The sequence below is a fragment of the Microcaecilia unicolor genome, chromosome 10 (assembly GCF_901765095.1).
Source record: "Microcaecilia unicolor chromosome 10, aMicUni1.1, whole genome shotgun sequence".
Lineage (NCBI taxonomy): Eukaryota > Metazoa > Chordata > Amphibia > Gymnophiona > Siphonopidae > Microcaecilia > Microcaecilia unicolor.
This window is the reverse complement of record NC_044040.1, coordinates 139176339-139200807: the sequence shown is the minus strand read 5'-3', so window position 1 is coordinate 139200807 and position 24469 is coordinate 139176339. Positions and strand designations below refer to the sequence as shown.

At 45.2% G+C, this 24469-nt stretch overlaps 1 protein-coding gene across 1 annotated transcript in view; it reads left to right on the top strand.

Moving 5' to 3' along the window:
• Nucleotides 1-23890, top strand: part of CROCC2 (ciliary rootlet coiled-coil, rootletin family member 2) — an 825280-nt gene extending 801390 nt beyond the window's left edge. The window contains 1 exon segment of the mRNA XM_030216488.1: nt 22609-23890. Within this exon segment, the coding sequence (XP_030072348.1) occupies nt 22609-22692 (84 nt within the window). The 3' untranslated portion in view covers nt 22693-23890.
• The last annotated feature ends 579 nt before the right edge of the window (nt 23891-24469 follow it).

Sequence of the window (24469 nt, the reverse complement as noted above, 5' to 3'; positions counted from 1 at the left end):
AGAGCCCTGGGGAACCCCACTAACTACCCTTCTCCATTGAGAATACTGACCATTTAACCCTACTCTCTGTTTTCTATCTTTTAACCAGTTTTTAATCCACAATAGAACACTACCTCTTATCCCATGACTCTCCAATTTCCTCTGGAGTCTTTCATGAGGTACTTTGTCAAACGCCTTCTGAAAATCCAGATACACAATATCAACTGGCTCCCCTTTATCCACATGTTTGTTCACCCCTTCAAAGAAATGTAGATTGGTGAGGCAAGATTTCCCTTCACTAAATCCATGTTGACTTTATCTCATTAATCCATGCTTTTGAATATGCTCTGTAATTTTGTTCTTAATAATAGTCTCTACCATTTTGCCCGGCACCGACGTCAGACTCACTGGTCTATAATTTCCCGGATCTCCTCTGGAACCTTTTTAAAAAATCGGCGTTACATTGGCCACCCTCCAATCTTCCGGTACCACGCTTGATTTTAAGGATAAATTACATATTTCTAACAATAGCTCCGCAATAGCTCAACACCACTGCAAAAGCAAAATCCTCAAAACCTTCACCACTCCAAGCCAATAAGCATAGCAAAAAGGAAGGGAACTTTATTACTGGTTTCTTGCAAGAAAAATATGCAGGCTATGTGATCAATTTGGTGGGGAGACAGAGGAGCCGAGCCAGCAGCCACTGCTCCTGCTATAGTTGTCACGTGATCTCCCTACTGTCCTAGGCTTAATTCCCACCAGGTTTCCCTATGCTCCCTTTTACCAGCAGCTATGGCTCCACTTGCTGTGTACTGAGTTTCTGACCTGCCTTAGGCTAAACTCCAGGTTTTACCTGTCACCCTGGCTTAACCTGTAGGCAACATTGACCCCTCTCCTGTTGCTAGCAGTAGTCATTTACCAGGGTGATTCACATTACTTACCTTCATGGAAGCCAGTTGCTTCCTTCCAAGAGGTAGAGACTTACCCAGCCCTTCAAGGTTTCACTTTTCCCCGTGGACAACTACCTAAAACCTTAGCCTCACTGCTTGTATATAGAGATGGAACTTCCTCCCATTCCTGGCCCTAGGGACTTCCTGCCATGGAGGCTGAAGGGGAACTCTAAATTCAGCCCTTCATCCTGGACAAATCTTCCCCTGTTCTCCCCTTTCCGTGGCTCAGGTCTTCCTGTCCTCTCTTCATCTGTGTCTTTCCTCTCAGTGTTCTCTCTTTCAGTTCCCTGCTGAGTTCATCTTTTACCTTAAGAAAAAAATGTTTCTTTCAAAGCTCCTCTCTGTCAGTGATACAAGAGCTGATTACTTCTGCAGCTATCAGGTGTTGTCAGCAAACCAGTGCATGATTACTTGGTACAGCCGTGAGCTGCCAGTTCAGCCTACTTTCCCCAGGTTCCTCCCAGCCTTGTTTTCTGGTGACCTCACAGCCCATTGCTTTAAGGGAGTTGTAGTTGCCCTTATTAAATGCCAACTTCCCGTTTCCAGCTTTTTCAGTATTAATACCATAGAGCTAGACCATGAGTGGGCATCTTTGGTCCTCAAGGGCCGCAACCCAGTCATATTTTCAGGATTCCCCAATGAATATGGATCTTCCCTTCCTAATGAGTAACTCTATTTCACTCTAATTACAAAATCAATACCTCCCGCAGAAGTAACTACAACCTCCATGCTGTGTTATGTTTATATTTAGTTAAACCCCTGATGACGCACTTTGGTGAAATGCAGCAACTGTGTCCCTTAGTCCTTCAGAGGTTATTTTAATAGGAGGATTGTGAATGATTGGGTTTAACGAGGATGTTAGTGTTATAAGGTAAGCAGCATGGAGAATCTGATTAGATTAAAATTGTAAACAATTTTTCAATGATAATTTTTCTAATAAAGTTAAATAAGATAATAGAGGTTGTAGTTACTTCTGTGGGAGGCAATGAATATGCATGAGATCTATTTCCATGTACTGCCTCTATTGTATGCAGATAGATCTCATGCATATTCATTGAGGAAATCCTGAAAACCTGACTGGGTTGTGGCCTTCAAGAACCGAGGTTGCCCACTCCTGGGCTAGACTCTTTTTTTTTTCTGGCATGACAAAGAGTATGGTGGTGCCTTTATTAATTTAGAAGTTGATATTCAAAAAATGCATGCAATAAAATTGGCTTTTTCATAAGTAAGTGTAACCAGTTAAGCATTCCCCCTGCTATTTGGCTAAAATTTGTGCTAAAAAAAATCATTGTGTGCACAGATTTAACCAGATAAAAAGGGGCCATGTTGGGGCACATTTAGAGTGGCATTGTTTTATTATTATTATTATTTATTTTCTTTCTCATTAGCGCAATATTCAGCAAATAAGTTAATATTATTTCAAAAATCACAAAGGGCTTTTTCTTGTATTAAAATGAACTTATAGAATTTCCTCCCTATGGACCTCAGGCAATTTAATGACATGCCTTCCTTTATGAAAGCTCATAAAACCTGGCTATAGCAAAAGATTTTATTTGCTGAGTGGCTATTTGTGTTTTATTTGCTTTAGTGTTTGTTAAAGGATATATTTGTTTTTATTTTATAGCAATATATATATATATATATGGTGATTTCTGAAGTGATTTCAAAAGGGATAGGTGCTATAAAAAGTTTAATTACACATAGAAGTAGCTGTCTTAGACTAGGTACTATCTATATATGTTTGCCATAGCAAGCATAGATTTGATTGGAGAGGGAGTGGTGTTATGGACATGGTTCGGACCTTGAAAGTATAATTAAACAGCTCATGAGCACTAAAATGCAATCAGCAGTCCAGCAGCAAGATGGGTGCAATCCAATCTTTTGTACTGAATGTCACATTATCTCCCAGTTGGTGAGATGTTATATGTGTGAACTCAATGTAAAGAGCTCCTGGTTCTCAGAGAACGAGTGCAATCTCTGGAAGCTTAAGCAGGAACCAGAAACAGGGTTTACAGGACCAAGGCCCTCAGGAACAAGGTTCGCAGGAGCAAGACCCTCAGGAACAGGGTTCACCAGAGCAGGACTCTTAGGAGCAAGGACCTCAGGAACAGGTTCACAGGAGCAAGGCCCTCAGGAACAGGGTTCACAGAAGCAGGGCTCACAGGAGCAAGGCCCTCAAGAACAAGGCTTTCAGGAACAAGGTTTCAGGAATCAAGGCTTGCAGAAACAAGGCTTCAGGGACCAAGGGAGGAGGAATAAGGCTTCAGGAACAAGGTAGGCTTGTTGCAAAGGCACTAAAAGTGGGGCTTGATTCTCCTTAAAAATGCTCAGCCCTGACAATGCCTAGGCACGCCCTTTCTCTGACATACTACCCTTACTTCAATCCAGGTCTTGCTGCACATGCAAGCTTCCCAGGGGCACAGCAAGCACAGATGCAGGAGGACACCACCACCAACTCTGCAGGGCCAAAGTCAGTGCAGTTGCTACTCTGGAGAAAAGAAGCACTGCAGACCCAAAGCAGTCATGGTAGGACCATGACAGGCATATAGGGAAGACCTACAGGGACATAGTAGAGAAGTTCGACCTCCATTCAGGCAGTTTTTGTGTTACCTTCCAGGAGAGAGGACATGTGTGAAAGGAGAGCGTTACCTTGATGTGACAGGAAGTGTTCCTGTACATAAGAACAGCCATACTGAGTCAGACCAATGGTCCATCTAGCCCAGTATCCTGCTTCCAACTGTGGCCATTTCAGGTCACAAGTACCTGGCAGAATCCCAAATAGTGGCAAGATTCATGCTACAAAATCTCAGGGACATCTTGGTAGGAGAAGACTTGTTGAATGTAGAGATTTTGCTAGGGTTGAGAGATCAACGATGGTTTCTTCCAAGGAGGGTGAAACAAAAGAAACTGACTCAGTGGCCAAGACCTGAATGCATGGTGAGGAAATATGTGTATGAGCACTTTGAAGTAAAATATCCTTATCTGCCATTGAATCTCATGTACTAAGTGGAGATACATAGGAATGATTGGGTATATCAAAGGTTGCTAGAGAAAGCTTACACTCACACGTTCATCAAACTCTGGAGAGTCGTCCTCTAGTTCAAGACACTCTATGAACCTACACTAGGATGTGGAAATTGGGGGTGACAGCATCCAAATACACAGAGTTCTCATCTGTCACCTTGATGGAACCTCCAAATTGCACAGAGATCTAAAAGTATTACCAAATGGATTGACTGTCTACAAGCTGCACCTTCAGTAACTCAGCCATAAGGATAAGAGCTTAAAGAAAAAAATAGGACTTTTATCTCTCTGTGTTTAGTTGTACATCTGTTTTTGGGTCTGCTGTATTGCAGGTGTCTGGGATACACCAAAAGCAACTACAGAATGTTAAAAAAATACTCATACATCTGGCGCTAAATATTGGCAATATCTAGATGACTTCTGGTAGCTGCTTATACCCAGATTTTCAGCACTGGTATCGGAGTATAACTTTAAAGCCACTGTCGACATTTTAAAGCAATACCTGTGAGGAAAACAGCATGATATCTATGGGTGTACGATATGTGTGTAGATAACGGCACTAATTTTAAGGAAAGACATACCCAACACATAGGTCCTAAGATCCTGAAATCCTTGGTTTTCCACTGATAAGAACTACAGACCACCAAAATTATTTAGAAAGCAATTTATTAATTACTGAAACAAAGATAAAGTGCAAAGATAAGTGTAAACAGAAATAAGGGTTTGTAAGACAGATCTATAAGTTCTAGCTCTATCTCCTAATACAAACATTTAATATAATAAAATAAACAGAAGTCAGATGATGGCAACACACACTCCCTATTGGCAAAAGCCACCTGTAAATCCAGATGTGATCACAGAACTTAAAATATATGATATGGTGGTACAGTTGAAACAGTAGGGGCTGTCAACACAGGAGGTGGGGCTCTCACTGTTGATCTTCTGTGGTGTTGTCTTCATTGCCTATGCAGTAGTTGTTGTTGCCCCTCTGCCTCTGCACCAGTTGTGATCATCAATGTTCTTCATAGTGTGATATCATTGTGGTAGGTGATTGGCCTGTGCTCTTTTCTTGCATCATCTTTGGATATGCCCCAACTCTTGAAACACCAAGCAGTCCTTGTCCAAGATTGCCCATATTTCTCCAAATTCGTCAAGATGGGTCACTGAATAGATAGGTCCCTCTGGTCCTAATCCTGCACCTGAAGCAAGTTGCCTATTTAAAAGTTGCCCTGAGATCATGTGATGCATTGAACACAACAGCAGCAGGTTGTTGGTGCTTTGGAAGTCCCATGTTCTAACTCCTATCTTCTTTGGGATTATTAACATGACAGACTTCAGATCCTTTTACTAATTCTTTCCTGATTGTATGGACAAATTTTTGGCCTGATCCGGGACCAATATGTTTAATAGAGAAGGAAAAAATGAAAAGAAGAAGACGCGCCAAAAAGATGGCGAAGCCTGCTTTTCTGCACACACACACACACACACACACACACACACACACGTTCACAGACTCACAACTCACACAGCTTACGTCTGCAGTGGATTGGGCCCTGGAATCTAAATTCATACAGCTTTCAGCTAGAATTCAACACTTTGAATCACTTATAGAGGCGATAACATCTCACACTGGGGAGCTTGAATCTCAGGTGTCTACATTGGAGGACTTCTCTTCATATGAGATGAATCCAAAGATATCTGCTATGGAGAAACTCCTGCAAGATCACGCTGAGAAACTTGACAACCTAGAAAACAGGCTGCGGTGGGGATACCTTCACATAATTAGCCTTCCCGAGCATCTGCCACAGCGGAACTTACCACATTTGCTAGAGGAGTGGATGTCAAAGGAATTCTCACTCCCAGCTGTCTTCTCGGTAAGCTGATTTTAGAACGTATTCATCGTGTCAGTAGGCAATCCAACGACAGGCAATGACAGCGATTAAGATTTTCAATTACCACCATAAAATAGAAGTACTCCATGGATACAGGCAAAAATGCAATACTCTTTGCTATAATGGAGTCCCAATAAAAAAATTTTCAGGACTACTCTCCTATTCTCTAAGATCATCGGAGAAAGTTTCACTCCATCTGTGCCACTCTAGCTGCAAAAAATATTTGTTTCATATTGCTTTACCCAGCTACACTTAAGGTGTTTGTGCAGGGCCGCTGGAAGGCCTACAAAACAGTGAGCGTAGCTCAACAATGTTTACAACTAAATTTGACTGAGGGATCCAGTTAGTCCTGGGAGACTCTCTCCATAGCATGCATTTCTTTGTAAGAATGCTGTCCCCTGGAGTGGGGTGTGAGATTCCTTGCTCACAAAAGTGATCTCTGTTCTCTATCTTTGGGTGGGGATGGTGAATGGGTTGATGTGGTATATGGAAGGGGTGGCAAAGAGAGGAAGGGGTGGGAGGAGGTGTGGAGGAATAGGGGGAGGGGCAGTTGGGAAAGGGTTAGATTTATGGCTTGTTCATTGTGAGGTATTATGGTTAGGTAACTTGCAGTGCCATGGGTTGGGGATTTGTTCATCCAGGAATGTGTAGGACAAGTATAACTGGTAGCATTCTGGGTTGTTTCCTATGAGAGGGGCCGGGGTGAGGGCTGGGCACCCAGGCTCCAAAATTGTGCAACAGTATGGGTCTGCCAAAGTAGTTATTCAGATTATGCCTGTATTGACTAACAGAATAATTACTTGGAATGTGGGTGGGATCACATATCCTGTGAAATACAGTAAGATTATGGCAGCTTTGCGCAGCCACAAGACTAATTTCAAATGCTCAGCATATGTAAGATTGATTTCCTATATAGGCATGCAACATCTGTCTTGTGGCTGCAATAGAAATTGGGTGGATGACATTTATTATTTATCCTCTGGAAATAGAAGTGGAGAAGTAGTTATTTTGATCAAAGGCTCTCTTCAATATAAAGCTGAGCTTCTTGCCCAAGATTCAGCAGACTGTTATGCTTTTCTGCACCTCTGATGATTCTGCTGGCAGTGTTGTTCAACAGAATCACAGTTTTTATAGACTCTTAATACAACTGTGTATTCCCTATCAGTCACAAAACCTTATTATTTTGGGTGATACGAATTTAGTATTAGATAGTCAGAGCACTCGACCTCCTCCCATTCAGACAGAAGTACATAAGAGTAGCCATACTGGGTCAGACCAATGGCCCATCTAGCCTAGTGTAACCTACGGGAAGAAGGAAAAAAAATAATATATATATTTTTTTACCTGGGGGAGTTTCCAGAGCTCCGGGGCACTCCGGGACGTCTGATGAGGTCTGGGCAAAGTGTTGGGAGCCACGCTGTTGTGCCTGGTGGGCTGGGGGCTTTGGGGCCATTTTGGGAGGTTTCGGAGGGTCCTTGGGTGCTGCAGGAGGCAGCGCTACCATTTGCAGTGGTCCGGGGACAGTTGGGGACGTCCCTGGGCGTGAGGAAGGGAATCGGGCATGCCTGGCAATGTTGGGCCCTGTTTTGGCTGGTGATGGGCTGAGTTGGCTGGTGACGGGGGACTAGAGAGGCAAAGGAGCGCTGGAGGGAAGCAGCATCGTGTTTTGGTGCGCCGGTTGGGCCGTTTTGGGGGGCCACTTCTATGACGGGAGCGGTGGAGGGGCGCTCCAGGCAGCGCGGCGATTTTTTTTTTTTTTGTCCCAGAGATAACTGGGCATGTCTCCGGGAGCGAGGAAGGGCACCGGGCGGTGGGAAAATATAAAAGACAGTGTCGTGGGGATGCTGGGGGAGTTCGGGATCGCTGCAGCTGGTTGGCCGTCCTCGCGGTTGTTTTTTGGGCTGGTCCGGGCGGTCTGAGGAGCAGCAGAGGAAGGAAGCATGGCCGGCGAGAGAAGGAGAGACGTGTGGGCGCGTGCATGAGGCGGCGAGCCTCATGCATGAATCGGGAACGCGCGCCGACTGGAGCTCCGGCGTGGCCTAGAAACCTGGGCCTTGATTTTGAAACCGGAGCTCCAGGAAAATGGCCGCTTTTGGGGCGTTTTTTTTGTTTTACCTCCATTTTGGCCCCAAGACCAGCGGGACCGGATCAGAGGGAAGGTGTTTGGTGAGGAGGAAATCTAGTTTCAGGTAAGGGACCCAAAATTTTATTTAAATCTTTTTTATTATTGGCTATAACATAAAATAACATGTACATTACTCGCCGTAAAGGATACATACAGAGTATCATACAACTGAAGTCACAATGCAATTTACATTTTCTCCCCGCTTCCCATCTTCCTCCCTCAATCACTTTCTTATTCTATGGTTTCAACGTTTTAATGGAGAAATTTTGTGATGAGACTCCATATCAAATCAGTATTATTATTTTGTATAAAAACTCATACTAGTATATCTATCATGTAAACAGTCACATTTTTAGCCTCTTCCACCTGCTTTCTATGCCAGTCATTTTTGTTACTGATATATGCAAGTAATAACCAAGTACCATACAAGACACCAGCACCTTTGGCCATTAACAAGTATCAAATTCAACACGTTTAAACCATCATAACAGTTTTTCCCCTCCCCCTCCCCCCGCACCGTTAAGTACATACCTATAGTGACTAGACCTAACTCCGAAGTTCCCAATGCATCTAAAACTCTAATGGTCCCCAATGGGCACTCAATGACTCAAGTAACCACAAGTCATTTTCCAAGTAACCAAAAATTCCCACCAGGGCCTCAACAGTCATTGTCATCAAATGGTCTAAAGTCTCTTCCCCACCAAACCTCCCAACCCCCCCCCCCCCCCCCCCCCCCCCCCCCCGAGTCTCCATGGTGTACTGTCATCAATTAAGAATTCTACTACGCGCTACCGGGGTTAATGAATCTCAGAAAGGCGACCACCTCTGACAATAAGCATCTCCTTTGGATGAGGCCAGGTCTCCCACCCCCCTACGTTCTAATGCACATAAGGAAATCATTCTAGACCGCCATTGCTGATAAGTGGGGGCTTCTGCCGTTATCCATTGGTGAAGGATTACTTTCTTACCCATAAGAACCGCCCGTTTCAAAAAGGGCCTAAGTCCCACAGCCCCTGGGGCCGATAGCTTGAACTGATCAAATAAAAGAGATGCATAGGGGCTCCAGGTCACCCCCCAGAGAGCCGACACATGCCCAGCCACCCGTTTCCAAAACTCTAGAACCCTCGGGCACTGCCAGAACATGTGACCAAGACCCGCCGGGGAGCGAGCACACTTGGCACAGGCGTCATCAGTTCTTATGGATGCCTTCATCGCCCTATGTGGGGAAAAATACATTCTCATTACAAACTTATAAAGAGTTTCTCTCAGCGACACGTTCTCCGTCACTTTAGGAATATTTAACACATAAGTTTTTAAGTGCTCGCCCTTCAGATTCAAAGATAACTCATTATTCCACTGGGTTGCCAGTTTCTCATAATCTATCTCCCCCAACTGCTCCCTCAGACATGAGTGAAAGTACTTTAGGGGGACTGCCAATTGCGCATCCAGGGCAAACAGAGCGAGCAACTTCTCCCACGTCTCAGAGGTCAAGGAAGCCTGCGAGATCGACCGGATATAATGTTGTAACTGATGCCAAGCAAAAAAATCCCCCGAATTCCAACCACCAATCTCCCAATGTCTTCCCCTGTCCCTCCTCCGTATAGAGCTGATGTAAATAATGAGCCCCTCGATCTCCCCAGGCCACAAATTGAGCCGAGGTCGAGCCCGGGGAAAAATCCGGGTTGCCCTGCAACGGTAACAAAGGAGAATATCTCGACCGAAGCCCAAAGAGACGGCACACCCACTTCCACGCACGTCTCAGTGGCAAGAATAACACTGCATAGGCACTAGGTACCCGGCGCCCACATGATTTTATATGTAGCCAGGCGCTAAAATGTATCGGTGTCAACAATAACTGTTCCTCTTCTGAGCAAGTGAAGTAGCTCGTTCCTCTAAACCAATCGGAGATGTGCCTCATGTTCCCTGCTACAGATAACAACTTAACATTCAGTAATCCCCAGCCCCCCTGCTTCTTCGGTCTATAGAGCTGCGCCGCCGCCGCCATCCGCGACCGTTTCCCCTGCCAAATGCAACGTGTTACCAACCGAGTCACCAACCTCTCATCCTTCCGACTAAGCAGTATCAGTAACATTTGTAGAGTATAGGTCCATTTGGGCACCAATACCATATTGAATAACGCCACTACCCAAGCCGGACAGTGGCAAGGACTGCCACACCTTCAAAGCAGCCCTCGTGCACTCCCGCAGGGGTTCCACATTCAATTCGTAGAGCTTAGTCAGATCCGCCGAGATCCACACCCCCAGTTATTTCAATGGGCCCGAGGTCCAGGACAAGGGAAACTCCCCCTCCCACTGCTCTCGTATATGTTCCTGAATTGGAAACGCTACCGATTTTTGTAAGTTAAGGGTAAAACCCGAGTAGTAGCTAAACTCATCTATTTCTCCCAAAAGAGCAGGTATCGTCAGCTGCGGTCTCGTCAGGGTCACTAAAATATCATCAGCAAAAGCTAAGGTTTTCATTGAGGACGACGAAAACGCAACACCAGAGATATCCGTGTTTCCTTGGATAGAGCACAATAATGGCTCCAAGCATAACAGGAACAATAAAGGGGATAGGGGACATCCCTGCCATGTACTGCAAGACACAGTAAAGGAGGGTGTAAGCACTCCATTCACCACTAAGGACGCGTGAGGTTATTCGTAAAGCGCCTCAACTGCCTGCCAGAACCAGCCCTGTATCCTGACAAAATCCAATACCGAGAACAGATAGTCCCAGCGCACCCTGTCGAACGCTTTCTCCGCGTCCAGGCTCACCAAAAGCAACGGCTCGTCAATCACCTGACTCCGGGCAATGGCACATTCCTCACATTCAGGGTAGAGTGGCGGCCCCGAACAAAGCCCACCTGCCCCTCTCCTATCAGCGATGGTATATGTGGTGCTAAATGGTCCGCAAGCACTCTGGCCAATATCTTCAGGTCTACGTGTATTAAAGAAATCGGCCTATAAGAGCCCGGAAGGTCTGCAGGCTTACCTGGCTTGGGTATCAAAGTAATCACAGCGTCGTTCGAATAGCTGGGGAAGGACCCCTGAAGCAGTGAAGACTCAAAGAAATCCAACAATGGGGCCGCAATCTGTGGGAACATACTTTGATAAAACTCAGACGCATAACCATCCGGTCCCGGTGCCGTACCCTTTTTCAGTGTCTTGACCACCCGCTGGACCTCTGTCCCCCTCAAAGGGGCATTAAGCTGGGCAATGAGGGAGGCGGAAAGACAAGGAAGACCCGAGTTCTCTAAATGTTCCCTCATCGAAGGACCCTCCTGCAATCCTGGCATCGCATACAAGGCCGCATAATAGTCATGAAATAACTGCGCTATCTTCGAGGTTTGGGTTACTCGCTGACCATCTGGCGCTACTAAAGATGGGATAAAACGGTTACTCCCCCCCCCCCCCCCAGGTTTTAACGAGCCTCGCCATTAACCTTCCCGGCTTGTTCCAAAACCGATGGAATCTGAAAAAGGTGTTTTTTAGTTCGTTCGTGAATCAGTGCATTTAAGGCCGCCAGAGTTGATAACATCCGTTCACGATTTTGTGCCGACGGGGCTGCCAAGTGTACTTTCTTGGCCTCCTGATATATCCGCTCCAAACGAATGAGTCCCTGCGAGAGCTGCCGGGAATGCGCACACATGTAGGATATGATGTCCCCGCGCAGTACAGCCTTGGCGGTTTCCCAATAAAGCCGTGCGTCCGAAGCATGGTCCGCATTCGCCTCCGCAAATAAGGACCACCGCCTCTGCAAATATTCCTTGAAATCCCCGTCCTCCACTAAGAAGGACGGGGAATTTCCATAGCCTCTGTCGCAGACTCGCTTCACCCAGATCCACGTCCACCCAAATTAGTGTGTGATCCGAGACCTCTAAAGTGCCAATCTCCGACCGCACCACCTGCGGAAACAGGGGGGCTGACACCAGGATATAGTCCAATCTGGACCACATACCGTGCGCACGAGACAAGTGCGTGTAGTCATGCGCACTAGAGTTGCACAACCGCCAGGGGTCTACCAAATTTAGGGCCTGACATAGGTATGGTAAGCCCTTTCCTCCTCCCAATGCCGTATCCTGAGTCGGATTTGAACGATCCTGGTGCGCGTCCAGCACCTGGTTAAAATCTCCCGCCACAACCCAGGGAGCCGATGCATACTGGAGCCCTAATCGTACCAGGTGTTGGAAGAACGCATGGTCATATACATTAGGTCCATAAACATTCAAAAGGTAAAATTCCTGACCCATAACATTCATCCGCAATAGAATACAACGTCCATTTACATCACGTGCTACCACCTGGGTGTGACAGTGCAAATTCTTGTGCACCAACACCGCCACTCCCCCCCTTTTGCCCCTGGCAGATGCAAAAAAGCAGTCCCCCACTCAACGTTGTTTTAACTTTAAATGCTCTATATCTGATAACTTAGTTTCTTGTAGGCAGGCTAAGGAGACATTGAGGCATATTTTCAAAGCACTTTGGGAGGCTAAGTTCCATAGGTTTCTATGGAACTTTGGGAGGCTAAGTGCTTTGAAAATGAGCTTGATTGTGACGCTCAAGAGTGGCTAAGATTTTTGTGCGTTTAATAGGCGAAGTTATGCCACACACATTCCAGGATATCAATCTGGGTACCGGTAACTTAGCCAGGATCTCTCAACCTCGCCCAAACAAAAACCCACACACTCAAAGGATTAAGGACCCCCGGGCGCCCGGCCTTCACCCCAGAGCCCCCAACCCCATAGCATTCTGCTAAAGTGCTTCCCCTCAGCAGCATGCAATACCACACTCCAACCCATGTCGGACACCATGGAAACCCCAAGGTCCCACCCCCCCTCCCAATCACCCTCCCACCTCCCTCCAACTCTCACAACCATTCTTCTCCATGCTTCCACAGAGAAGCCTGTCTGTGATCACGCAATGACACCAAGAGGAATCCCATCCTCACTCATGATGAATTCTCCCCAATTGCCATACCCTTAAATCAGAAGCCCCATCCTCTGTTCTCCATACCACACACACCTCATATGTGCCACCCAACTCGCGTCATTCCCCTGCAATCATACACACACAAGTGGCAAAACTCCTTAACTGTGTCTCCTTCCACTCCCCTCGCAGTCCACAAACCCATTTCATTCACACCCAAAACATGCTTCCACACTTGTCCTTACACTTCTCATTCTCTCACACATTCGTCCTTCTTTCCCAATCCCCAGACAAGTCATACCCGGCGAAGCCTGTGTCACCAGGGGCTCTCTGACAGGCTCACACTCAATACTGTCCAGATACATGTTCAGTCCCATTACCAACAGTTACCAGGAGCCGGTTTCCACCGACTTCAGATGCCAATCACTGTCCTGCTCACTCTCCTGCCTCTTGCTGCTCAGGGGCTCCGTTAAGCCAAGCCATCGCGCTCCCCGGTGTCTCATAGGAGCGCCACTGACCATTGTCGCAAATTCTCAACACCGCAGGATAACGAACCTGGAATTTATAGTGTCTCTCTATCAAGCGGGCACAGACCTCTGAATACTGGCGGCGTTTCGCCGCCAGGGCCGCCGAGTACTCCTGGTACACCCGAACTGCAGCTCCCTCGTAGCAAACTTCCTCTTTATGTTGGCGAAAGTATTGTAGAAAAGCATCTTTCTGGGCCGAGTTAAGGAACTTAGCAATAACTGTTCTGGGCCGCCGATCACCAGCACGGGTATTTCCCAGGCGATGCACGCGCTCTAGTCTCACCGGGTCTGTCTCTTCCGCGGTCACTATCATCGGGGTCAGCCACCGCTCCAGGACTCTACGCAAGGACTTCTCCGGCACAGATTCCGGGATGCCTAAGAAGCGAAGATTGTCTCTACGAGCCTGGTTTTCTAGATCCTCTAGTTTGTTTTGCTGCGCCGCCACCAGCTCCCGGAGTCTCGCGAACTCAACGCTGCTCCCCTGAACGCCATCTTCAAGATCGGACAGACGGCACTCGAGCTCACCTGTCCTACGGGCCAGGTCAGTTGTAATTTGCGAAATCCCAGTCAGCTGTTCTGACAAGCGTTCCAATCGCGGTTTTAAAGCGAGCACCACAGCATTAGTGAGTTCTGATATCGCCACCTCGGTACAGGTGAGCTGCGGGGCCTGCACCAGGTCCACCATTTTGTCTTCAGCAGACTTGTTGCGATCCGACCCTTTTTTCGTTGTTTTAGCAGCCATTCTGCTTTTTGGCATTAGATATCTGTCCATATGCTCACCAGTGCTCTTTCCAAGCAAAAAGGCGGGCTGATTAGGGTCTTTCTGCAGCGATTTCAAAGGATGAAGGATGGGATCCTCGAGCAGAGGCAAAACTCGCGTCTGCCTCCTCTCACTGCATCACGTGATCTCCCCTTGACCCAAAATTTTAATGAGTTGATTTTTAAAATGTGAAAATTGGAACTTTTATTTTTTAAAAATCAGGGATTTATTGAATTTAAATTCTGTTTTTAGATTTGGGGTCAGGGAATTTTTTGTGATTTTTCTGGTGACTTAGTTTTTGAATTTTAATATTTTTAGGGGGTGTTTTGGAGTGGGGCGGATTTTAAGGGGTTAATTAAGGGTTAAATGGTTTTATTCGACGGGGTAGGTTTAGGAGGGGTTGTTTGAATTTTTGAGTTGGGTTTGGATTATTTTGGAATTCTTAAAGTGGTTTTATGTGGCATAATTGTAGGTGGGCTTTAAAAATGGGTATTTTTAAAATTTAAAAGCATAGCTTAATAGGGGATGGGGATTTTAGTTAGTATGGGAAATTTGGGCTGATTTGTTTAACGTTTTTAGGGGATTTTAGTTAATTGAATAATTTCCCATTAATTTCTATGGAAATTGTTCAATTAAAATGGAGTTGGAGCAGTGCTGGCCAGAATTCCGCAAGCCAGCAGGAAAAGTTAGAATTTCTAAAAGGACGGTGATTGGTTGAGGGGACACGGAACCCCAAGCCAAAGTCCGATTTCCTGGGTGACGGGGGTTGGTGGCAGTTGCCAGAGTGCGTTGGACTGCTGAAGTGAGTGGATGTGTTGAGCAGGGTGAGAGAGAGAAAGGAGGGATTTAAGGTTTAAAAGAGGTAATAAGGAGGGATTTGTGTGAAAGTGAGTGTACTGTAGTAAATGTGAGGGTGAATGTACTATTGGGAGGAGATTTATTTGAAATTTAACTGCATCCGGGGTTCTGATATAGAAGGAGTGGGGTAAGAAGGGAAACAGGTTTGAAAGTTTTAATGAAAGTATAATTGAGAGCATTGTAATAGTAAGGGTGGTGATTTTAGGGGATAAATTCACTTTTTAGAGGAAAAGAACCTGGGTGTGTTGGGTGCATACATAGTAAAAGGTGAAATGGAATGTTGTAGTATGGTGCAGAAAATGGAATCTTGAGACAAGGTGCAGTGAGTGAGAGTAGGTCAGCCACTCTGTGTAGCTCAGGGGCAGTAAAAACTAAGCATAGGCTTGAAAGGATAAGGAAATTTTATTTAATTTTATTTTACTGAAGTTACTGGCCACAGTCTTTGATTAAGTTTTCCTCTAGCATAGAATCTCTTCAAGCGGCTTAGGCAGTCAGGGTTTTGCCTTCCTTTTAATTTTATTAAGAGGTTTAGGAAGAAGAGTTACAGAAGACGGACCAGCGGCATCCTGTGAACGTCAAGGGTCCCACCGCAAGAAAGACTACCCTACATCTTGGAGAGGAAAAATAAATTCTGCAGTAGATAAGTGACTGTGTGGGACACAGGGATATTTGGAATAGGGAAAAAACAAAAAGGGTATAGAGAAAAAAATACTTACCTTAATGATCCTGGAAAGTTGGTGGTGATGAGGTACTACCTGTAAGAGAAAAACAAACACAAAGAATCAAATTCTTGTGGTTCCTAAGAAAAGAAAGAAAACAAGTATTCTATTTTGGGTTATGAGACTTGGAAATGGACGGGTAATACTTATCTGATTGCTCTTCCGGTTGAGGTCCATTTTTTTTTTCCCGACCAAGCCTCAAAATGTTGCCCGAACTGACCAGATGAACACCGGAGGGAATCGGGGATGACCTCCCCTTACTCCCCCAGTGGTCACTAACCCCCTCCCACCATAAAAAACAAGTTTAAAAATACTTTTTTGCCAGCCTCAAATGCCATACTCAGGTCCATCGCAGCAGTATACAGGTCCCTGGAACAGTTGTAGTGGGTGCAGTGTACTTCAGGCAGGTGAACCTGGGGGGCTCAGCACCCAAGGTAAGGGAGCTATGCACCTGGGAGCAATTTGTGAAGTCCACTGCAGTGCCCTCTGGGGTGCCCAGTTGGTGTCCTGGCATGTGAGGGGGACCAGTGCACTACAAATGCTGGCTTCTTCCACGACTGAAGGGCTTGGATTTGGACATTTTTGAGATAGACGTCTTTGGTTTCCATTATCGCCGAAAACCGAGGACTACCATAAGGTCGACCTACATGTCAAGATTTGGGCATCCCCGACCGTATTAACGAAACGAAAGATGGACGTCCATCTTGTTTCAATAATACGCGTTGCCACGCCCCTTAGAGTTGGGTGCCCTTAGAGATGGTCGTCCCCATTCAAAAATGCCCCTCCACGTCAGACCATGAGAGACAGGTTATATGCCACTCAAGTACCTTTAAATGCCTTAATCCACAAAAAGACAACAAGGATGTTACTATACAGCAAATATTGTTTCTATCACTATGGTAACAAGCCTGGGAAGCTGTTAGTGCAAGTAGTCAAAGCCTGGGGAGGATCTCGGGCAGTTACTGCTTTCAAAGATTCTCAAGGGAATATTGTAAACCAGAGTGAGAAGATATCTGAGATTTTTGTGGATTACTTTCAAAATCTTTATGTGGGAAAGGGGGGGGGGGGGGGCTTCACCAGATGTGACTACGTTGCAGGTTTATTTAACATCCTCAAGATTGCCTGCATTGTTGACAGAGGAGGTGGCTTCATTGAATCAACTTTTTACAGCAAAAGAGTTACAACAGGCTATTAAATCTTTGAAGCTTAACTCTGCACCGGGACCGGATGCTTTCACTAGTGAATTTTATCGACTGTTACAGGTATAGCTTTTGGGTCCTTTGTTGGCCTACTGTACAAAAGTTGTAGAGCAAGGATCTTTTCTCCTTCATATCAGTACGGCACTTATAACTTTAATATCAAAGCTATCTCAGCCCAAGGATTTGTCCAATTCATATCGACCGATTTTATTGATCAATGTAGATATTAAGATTCAGTCGAAAGTGCAGGCAGATCATCTGGCAGGAATCCTACCTCGTGTGGTGGGGGAAGAGCAGGATGGATTTGTATGTAATGGGAAAACAGTCTGGAACGTTCGCAAATTGCTGTTGGCTATGGCCTATTGCCAGCATCATCAGATGCCTTCTCTGCTAGTCAGCTTGGACGCAAAGAAGGCATTTGATAAGGTTAATTGGTTTTATCTATTTCAAGTTTCACAAGTCATGGGTATTGAAAGATATTTTTTTCAAGCTATATTAGTCCATTATATCAGCCCAGAGCCTCTCTCCTTGTAAATGGTGTGAGTGCTCCATCCTTTCCTATTCTTCACGGCTTGTGGCAGGGGTGCCCATTGTCACCATTACTTTTGTTTTGCTATCACTGGAACCCTTGCTGCGTGTGTTGTGAATTGCACCGGTGGTCCAGGGTTTGACCATTTAGGACACTTCCATCAAGGTGACTTGTTAGTATTATTAACCAATCCTGACACAACCTTGGGGAGCTTGCTGTCTGTTATTGACACTTTTGGACAGTTAACTGGTTTTACTGTAAATCTGCAAAAGTCCTGAGCTCTGCCAATAATGTCTGAAGTGCGTGATATCTGGAAGTGGCATTTCCTGTTGACCTGAGAAGAGCATGCACTCAAGTATTTAGGGATCTTTATTCCAACTAATCTATCTCACTTACATAATGTAAATGTGCATAGATTCTTAAGAGACATGGATATGCGACTCAACACTTGGAGAGCTTATCCACTCTCCTTATTGGGTCAGATTCATCTATTTAATATTTTATTAGTTCCATGCTGGTTATATACATTTCTGATGTTGCCTTTGTTCCTTAAAACTACATCTACATCATCTATTGCAACTTTGTCTATGACAGAGATTGAGAGCCTATTTCACTCACACAGATGCCTATGGCACTTGGAGGCTTGGGCCTTTTGAACATACGACATTTGACAGTGGCATGTGGGATATGACACATTAACAGCTGGTTTTGTGCCACCCAGGATTTTTCAGTTATGCCTTTGGAAACTAACCTGACTGAAAGACTCCATTTTAGTTATTTGTTGCACATGGCGGGTGGTCGTGTGTCCCCTGTCCTCAAACAATCATATCTGCTACCCATGCTAAGGCAACATAGCACTGAACCTGTCGCCATTATAATTTTTCTGCCATCATTTTCAATTAGATCTCCATTTTGTTTTTGCACCATTGACACTCAGCCCTCCTTGCTTGAGCTAACAGCGAGCAGCTCATTTGCATGCGATTTCCTTCATGCATGCCCGTTCCTTTCCAAATCACTAAGGTATCGGTAAGGGAAGGGCTTTTTCCATTCAGTTAGTGCATCAGTTAGTCCATTGCAGTGCCCCCTAGGGTGCCCGGTTGGTGTCCTGGCATGTCAGGGGGACCAGTGCACTATGAATGCTGGCTCCTCCCATGACCAAATGAGTTGGATTTGGTCGTTTTGAGATGGGCGTCCTCGGTTTCCATTATCGATGAAACCCGGGGACAACCATCTCCAGTGCTTTATTTTGTAGAAAAAAAAGGTGCTGGTACTCATTATGGGCGGGGTCACCACACATGGCTCCACTCCTATGATAGCCACACCCACATTAGCCTCACCCCTTATACCAGCTATGGCGCATATAAACAGACATAATTGAAAATATTATACTAGTACAGGAGAAAAAATTAATGTGATTTTTTTCATCAGAAATAATTTCTGTAAGCTGTTACAGCTCCAGTATACCCAGTGCAAAATAAGACAGCAGATGTAAATTCTCAGATTGGACATATTTCAAACACTAAAATGAAAATAAAATGATTTTTCTACCTTTGTTGTCTGGTGACTTTGTTTTTCTATCCATCCCAGTCTCTGATTCTTCTGCTCTCTATCTGTTCCCTTAACTCTGTTTCCAGAGCTTCCTTTCCATTTATTTCTTTACTTTCCTCCTTTTTTCTTCATTTGTTGCCATACATCCATAAGTAAAATCTGGGTCCTCCTCCATGGAATTGACTGGAGGAGGTATAACGTGGATCCAGCTTTTGCCTATTTTCTCCATTCATGTGCAGTTTTTCTCCTTTCTTCTCTTTCCTTCATCTCCATCCGTGCATCTTCTTTTTTTCTTTCTACCCCTCCATCTATGTCCAGCACTTCTCCTCTCTCCTTCCCTCCATCCATGTCCAGCATTTCTCCTCTCTTCCCTCCCCTGTATCCATATAAAGCAATAATTCTCTCTCCCCTCTCCTCCACCCAAGTCCAGCATTTCTCCTCCCTCCCCGCCAACCCCTCCATCCATCCATGTCCAGCGATTCTCCTCTCTCCCCTTCCCTCCCCTCCCATCCATGTCCAGCAATTCTCTCTTCCCTGCCCTCCCCTCCCATCCATGTCCAGCGATTCTCCTCTTTTCCATGTCCAGCAATTCTCCTCTCTCCCCTGCCCTCCCATCCATGTCCAGCGATTCTCCTCTCTCCCCTGCCCTCCCCTCTCCCATGTCCAGTGATTCTTCTTCTAGCCCATCCTCCTCCCAGCCCATCCTCCTTCTCCACTGCCTGCCAGTGTCGGACTCAGCAGCGCGAACGGTGCAGGCAGCGATTGAAAGAGGCTGTCAGTGTTGGAGCTTCCCTCTGCGAGTCCCGCCTATGCGAAAACAGGAAGTTGAAACAACATAGGCAGGACTCGCAGAGGGAAGCCCCGATGCTAACAGCCTCTTTCAAACGCTGCCTACACCATTCACGCTGCTGAGTCTTAAAAAAAAAAAGTAAGTAAGGGACTGAGAGTAAGTGCAGGACTCACCGGGGGGCAAAAAAAGGTGCCGGTACGCCATACCGTTGCGTACCGGCACAAAAAATGCACTGACCATCTTTAAGGTCGACCATCTCAACATTTATGTTGACCATCTCTAAGGTAGACCTAAATGTTGAGATTTGGGCGTCCCCGACCGTATTATCGAAATGAAAGATGGACGCCCATCTTGTCTCGATAATACGGGTTTTCCTGCCCCTTTACGGAGCCATCATGCGAGGACGGCCCCAGGAAAACTTGGGCGCCCCCCGTTCGATTATGCCCCTCTCTGTGGTCCTGTCCCTGACAGGGAAGCAAAAATTAAAACCAAAAGGAAAAATGATAGACCCAGACTTCACACCCATATGAAAGAATTGTTAAGTTATGCTAACAAATAGTTTTTTAAATAGTAATTTTACTTTAGATTTTAAAGATTCTTTATTTCATATACAAGCTTTTTTTTGTAGTCAAATGTTTACTACTAATTTAAAATTCACATGTATACGTAGACCATTATTTTACATAGATCCACACATGTAAGGATCTCAATTCTCATCTCCATGTCCTTTCTAAAATTGAACTCCACATGACAGGACAAGGTATGCATAATTTACTGGTCTGCTCTACTTCACTGTCTAGTTAACATTTGAGTTTATTTTGGACAGTTTTTATTTTTTATGGAAAAATCATAATTTGTATTTTTTCCATATTCACACATTGGGCCCATGATATGCAGCAACTCTCCAACAGGTCTCCTTGCAAACATTTTTGGGGTAGGGGATACAATAATCATATTATCTGCACTTGATCTCTGAGTCATGTGGAGGGGCATTTTCGAAAGGGACATCCAAATTGCGACTTGGACGTCCTTGCAAAATGGCAGAATCTAGGGGTGGGGAAACCCGTATTTTCGAAACAAGATAGACGTCCATCTTTCGTTTCGAAAATACCGTCAGGGACATCCAAATCCTTCAATTTCACTGTCCCTAGACATGGTCGTTTCTGATTTTCGAAACCAAAGACGTCCATGTCAGAAACGACCAAATGCAAGCCACTTGGTCATGGGAGGAGCCAGCATTTGTAGTGCACTGGTCCCCCTGACATGCCAGGACACCAACCAGGCACCCTAGGGGGCACTGCAGTGAACTTCATAAATTGCTCCCAGGTACATAACTCCCTTACCTTGTGTGCGGAGCCCCCCAACCCCCCCCCTGAAAAAAACCCACTACCCACAACTGTACACCACTACTATAGCCCTTACGGGTGAAGGGGGGGCACCTAGATGTGGGTTTATGGTGGGTTTTGTAGGGCTCGCTAGTTCCTCCACAAATGTAACATGGGAGGGGTGGGGCTGGGTCCACCTGTCTGAAGTGCACTGCACCCACTTAAACTGCTCCAGGGACCTGCATACTGCTGTCACAGACCTGAGTATAACATCTGAGGCCGGCATAGAGGCTGGCATGAAATATTTTTAAAGTTGTTTTTTGAGGGTGGGAGGGGGTTAGTGACCACTGGGGGAGTAACAGGAGGTCATCCCTGATTCTCTCCGGTGGTCATCTGGTCATTTCAGGCACCTTTTTGTGCCTTAGTCTAAGAAAAACAGGTCCGGGTTAAAACATCCAAGTGCTCATCAGGGACGTCCTTGTTTTTTTTGATTATGGGTCAAGGACATCCAAGTGTTAGGCACGCCCAAGTCCCGCTTTGCTACACCTCCAACACAGCTCCTTGAACTTTGGCTGTCATTGCAACGGGGTGCAGTTGGGGACATCCTAAATCAGGTTTCGATTATACCGATTTGGACGTTCCTGGGAGAAGAACGTCCATCTTCTGATTTATGTCAAAAGATGGGTGTCCTCTTTTGCAAATGAGCCCATTAGTATCTCTCTCTCTCTCACACCAAAGGCAGACTCTCCCGGACTCTTTTCTGTCCCCGGGTGGTAATGCTCTGAGATCTCTTACTCTTGGCTCCACTGTGGAAAAGAAAAAGAGAGCTACAGATAATTCATCTGTCAACTTTATGCAAGATTTTAAGATGGCTTATCCATGTAAATAGGATGTTGAATATGTAGGACAGCTGTTTTTATCTTGTCCAGTTTAAGAGAATAAAGTTATATGGCCCCAGAATACCTCCTGGCTCACCTCTTCTTAAAACCATAACTTGTGCCCAGACATTGAGGGCCTGGCCAATAGTTGTGCATTGGCCTGTCTTGGGTGCTTTATTGTAACTTGCTTAATAATTCTATGATAGACAAGTCATAAATTAATTTGATTAATTTTATTTATTAGTTATTTGATAATACTGCTACCTGAAAAGGTAACATCACAGTGGTTTACAGGATAGTGGTCACCAGCAGATACTAAAATACAGACAGTTCCAAGGGGAGATATTCTCAACTAGCCTAGACAACCAGTGGACACAATAAGATGGAATTAGAATAGAGAACAACAAATCCCAAGAGACAGAGAAGGCAAACCAGAACACAGTACGGAAGAGAAAACAGCTGTAACCCATTCCCAAAACTTAGCCTCTCTGTCAGCAGTACACAGCAGCATAGGAGAACAAGATGATACGATCTCAGATTCCCCATGGCAGACTGTGTTATATGTTACTTCTTCTTACAGGTGAACTTCCTGAAGGAACAGTTGGAACAGGAGCTGCGCCGGAGACAACTATACATCAGTCAGACCCTTCGACCGGGAAAGTGAGCAGAGCCAACTTATCCTTTTCCAGTCCCTCCTGTTTCATTGAATCGCAAGCTGCAACATCAGCTTATATCAAAACCAGAGTCCAGTGCAGTCATCATTGTAGCTGAAAGTTAAGGTTCTGGGTGCTGTTACCTCTTTGGGACTTCAGAACAAACAGGCCAAGGCAAAGCCATCAAGGACACAATCCTGGCAGAAAGCCAGAAAAACACTGACATGAGCAAACATAGGATGCAGACCTGGGACTAAAAGAAACTGCATCTGAATAAAAGGAGAGATTCTAATAGCTCAACAGGCAGTAACACTGTTATCCTTAGTCACTAGAGGGCCTTTACTCATGTCTCCTCCTTAGTAAGCATTTAATTTCAAACACTCAGGCAAGAATTGTCAGTTACAAAGTTGACCCAGTACACACCTCATATCGCACATTCAAGGCTCGTGTAAGACTTTTCAGTTTTACACTCAGGAACTCTAATCAGAGAAACTGTCAAGATTAGAGAGATTCAAATTCACAATCAGACACAGAGAGGAAATGTGTCCCAGCTGGGAGCAGTGTTAGTAACCTCCAGACAATGTATTGTAACACTATACTATGCAACCTTTGTGAAATCACTTTTTCCCCTTGTGAGTTTCTTAACTAGATTTACTAACAAATGTTTGCAAACATACACTGCAGCAAGAAGGGTTAACTACAATTTTTTCCTGATATTTTGTGGTCGGGGTACTGTGGTATTCATTGTTCCTCATGAGAGCAACATGCAAGAACAACGATGACGTACCTACTCTACTTCCATGTGCAGTTCATCAAAACATCCTGGATACAGACTATTTACCAAAGTTTATTCAACAGATTGTTGGAAAGACTAATGGCTGGTCCTTCTGCCACTCTTTTTGATGATTGGTTTGAATTAATTTCAGGAAATAGTGTAGAATTCTTTAAACCCTGTAAGTACAGTGACTTCTTTAACTCCATTTAAGTCAATTTGTCACAGAATTCTATGCAGCCTATGACATCACACATTGACCTGAGTTATACCCTTTGTCTGTGTCTGAGAGTAATAACTTTGACAAATTAAACCCATCGTAGCTTTTATATCTTTATGTTATGTCAGTTAAAGGTGGTATAACACATGAAAATAAAACTATAAACTATTTCTCATTAATACAGCTGCTCTTCCTTACTTAGTCCTAAATAACCATAGGTTTACTAGAATTTGAGAACAGGGACAGATTGAAGCAGCTCTTAAGGGAAGATTTGGAGTAGGTCTAGTCTCCCTCACTCTGCCAACCCCCCCCCCCCCCCCCCCCCCCCCCCCCCCCCCATCCAGTCTCTCTTCTTCCTATCTATTTTACTGCAGGGCCTGCTGCTCCTGGCCCACATTTCATATCATGGCCATGTCCTGTAGTCTCTCTTTTCTTTGTGGAAATCACTGCCCCTGCTGTCCCCTTTCTCCCCCCCCCCCCCCCCCCCTCCACTCCTCCCCTACTGTCACTTTTCTCCTCACAACCACAGCAGCTGCCCCTATTCCAACCCATCCTTTCCTCTTGTGGCCATGGCATTTGCAATTACAATTATAGGCCCTCTCTTCACCTCATGGCTGAACCTGCTGCTATTGCTCTTGACACAGCTGAGCAAGGCAGTCTTATTGAAGTCCAGCCCATTAAACACGTGTGGACTCGGAGGGTCAATAATGATTCTAATGCTACACCCTGCAAACCTGCAGTTCTTTTAAATAGGTGAATTCTGACAGGATTGTCATTGCCCTCATTGCCTTGCCTC